The sequence below is a fragment of the Penaeus japonicus genome, unplaced genomic scaffold, assembly GCF_977035675.1.
Source record: "Penaeus japonicus unplaced genomic scaffold, GWHDUDI00000001_assembly GWHDUDI00000036, whole genome shotgun sequence".
Lineage (NCBI taxonomy): Eukaryota > Metazoa > Arthropoda > Malacostraca > Decapoda > Penaeidae > Penaeus > Penaeus japonicus.
The window spans coordinates 2699485-2701984 of record NW_028234438.1 but is presented as its reverse complement, the minus strand read 5'-3'; the positions used below and the strand labels follow the sequence as shown (position 1 = coordinate 2701984).

The following is a 2500-nucleotide window of genomic DNA, read 5'->3' as shown; positions in this document are numbered from 1 at the left end:
ATATAGGTGCCTTGAGGGGACATCACTTGAGATAAGTCATGGTCTTTAAGTTTTGTTCTCTCTGTCTTTCTGTCTCTGTTTCTCTGTTTCTCTGTCTTAATATTTTTTTCTCTCACGTTCTTTCTTATTTTGTGTTCGTTGCCTCTCCTCCTTATCATGTGTGTGTGTGTGTGTGTGTGTGTGTGTGTGTGTGTGTGTGTGTGTGTGTGTGTGTGTGTGTGTGTGTGTGTGTGTGTGTGTGTGTGTGTGTGTGTGTGTGTGTACGAATACGCGCACGCGCGCACACACACACATACACACACACACACACACACTCACACATATATGTACATACATATATATATATATATATATATATATATATATATATATATATACATATATACATATATACATATATACATATACTTCTCTCATATATAATCCAATCACTGGATTTAGTTCCACACAGTGTTCCCCTGATAACATGAACTCATTAGACTAAGGCCACCGGATATGGAATAAACGCATGATCACCCTTGCAGTCACTCACATTTAAGGAGAAGAAAAAAGAAATAAAAAAAGGACGCCAAAATAATATAATTTCGACTTAAAACCCACAAGTCTGTTTTTTTTTTTTTTTTTTTTTTTTTTTTTTTTTTTTTTTTTTTTTTTTTTTTTTTTTTTTTTTTTTTGTGTGTGTGTGTGTGTGACGGACGTGACGGGTTACGGCCTGTTGCGATTGTGGTTAAAAGAGAGAGAGATAGTAAAAAAATAAAAAAAAAATGCGTGATCTTGTTCTTCAGGAAAAATAAGTTTTCTTGTTCTTCAGGAAAAATAAGTTTTCTTGTTCTTCAGGAAAACTACGTTATTATTATTATCATTTTATTTTTATTTTATATATATATTTTTTTTCTTTTGTTGTTCTCTCTTTTTATCGATCACTATTCTGTACTATTGATAAAAAAAAAAAAAAAAACGAATTTAATGTATCATTCGGTATCAATAGTATTCTCTAAGAAATTTATAAGGGACTGTGATATACAATCAATCCTTTAATATACTTGGGCATCATGTAAAACGCCACAACAATCCAAAATGAATCAGAAACTAACAAATACTTCCTAACTTCGACTTCACTTTTTTTTTTTTTTTTTTTTTTTTTATAACCCTCCGGGTCTCTCCAAACGATTTAACGATTTCTTCGTCACGATTAATCCCTTCCGTCAATGGTACTAATTGCAATCGTCAGTGAAAAGCGTCTTAGAATAACGGTAATCCGATTGAACAAATAACACTAACGTTATCACCGAACAAAAGACGTGATCACGTGACTCTGCCATAAAACACGTTTCCTTCGTAACCGGAAATGCTTTTACGGCTGCGACCTGCATTCTTTCGGTGTATATTCATCAATACCAACATTTTTTTCCTTTTTTTTTTTTTTTTTTTTTTGCCTCGATAATCTAAAATTGAAATCTTATATTCTGTGGAATTATGCAACGTGTAGACGTATGGAAAGCACCGGCGTTGCATCACGGATTCCCATTTCAACACTTCACATCAAAGGCGCTTTATCGCTGAAGGACATTTGGGTATTGAGTAACAAAACGAGTTCTGGGCGAACATTCTAAGCTTTACATTTCAATGCCATTGTGGCCCTAATTTGTTCATCTGCATAATCCTAGATTACGTGTGTGGGTTTTGTGCATCGTTAGTGAATAACTGGGGCGTGAATTATTCAAGTTTCGGGAGCACTCACCTTCATTTCGGGTCCGTAGTACCCAGCATCGCGCGGAAAGTCTTCGATGGACCACTCCCATTTCTGAAGCTCGTGTAACCAGCCGTTACCGTCTGTGAGGAACCTTTCCTGTAGGCCCACGTTTTTTACGGCCGGATTCCTTTCACTCGGTCGCATGCGCCCTTCGTCGCCGGACAGCCGCAGCCACACGCCCGAGAAGTCGATCCTGTTGATCAGCACACTCAGCGGGTTCTCTCGTAAGGACGACGCGTTCTGCTTCACTTCCTCCAGCAGCGAGTTCTGCAACTGCTTTCCGTCCGCGAACACCCCGCGCACCAGCGTCTGCCGGAACACGCTCCTTATCCTGCCGGCAAGGTCGTCGCCGCCTGCGAGCACGCCGTCACTCGGGAGCAGGGAGAAGGTGGCGGTGGCGCCGGAGGGGGCAGCCTTCCTCACAGCTGACTCCAAGATCAACACGGGAGACGCGTCGTCTGCGGGGAGATCCGAAGCAGCTATCGAGTCGGAGACGAGTCTGTTTGTGGGCGCTGTTTGTGTGGGCGCGGGCGGGCGTGGACTCGAGGGAACGGCCTGGGAGGAAGTCAAAGATCTGACGATTCTATTAGGGCGCCTGGTGGGGAGAGGGATCCTGGGGGGCGCTGGGTCGGTCCTCGCTTGAGGGAGAGCCGCCGAGGTTGGTGTGGTTGTGGATGTAATTGAGACGCGATTCGCTTCAGGGGAATCTGGATTAACCACAGGCTCTGTGGGGGATTCAGAGGGATC

At 42.3% G+C, this 2500-nt stretch overlaps 1 protein-coding gene across 1 annotated transcript in view; it reads right to left on the bottom strand.

Annotated features, from left to right (window-relative positions):
* The window catches only part of LOC122246956 (uncharacterized), a 52523-nt gene that overhangs the window by 36923 nt on the left and 13100 nt on the right, over nucleotides 1-2500 (bottom strand). The window contains exon 3 of the mRNA XM_086531756.1: nucleotides 1742-2500. This exon is cut by the window's right edge and continues 518 nt beyond it. Coding sequence (XP_086387882.1) covers nucleotides 1742-2500 — 759 coding nt within the window. The remainder of the gene's footprint in view (nucleotides 1-1741) is intronic.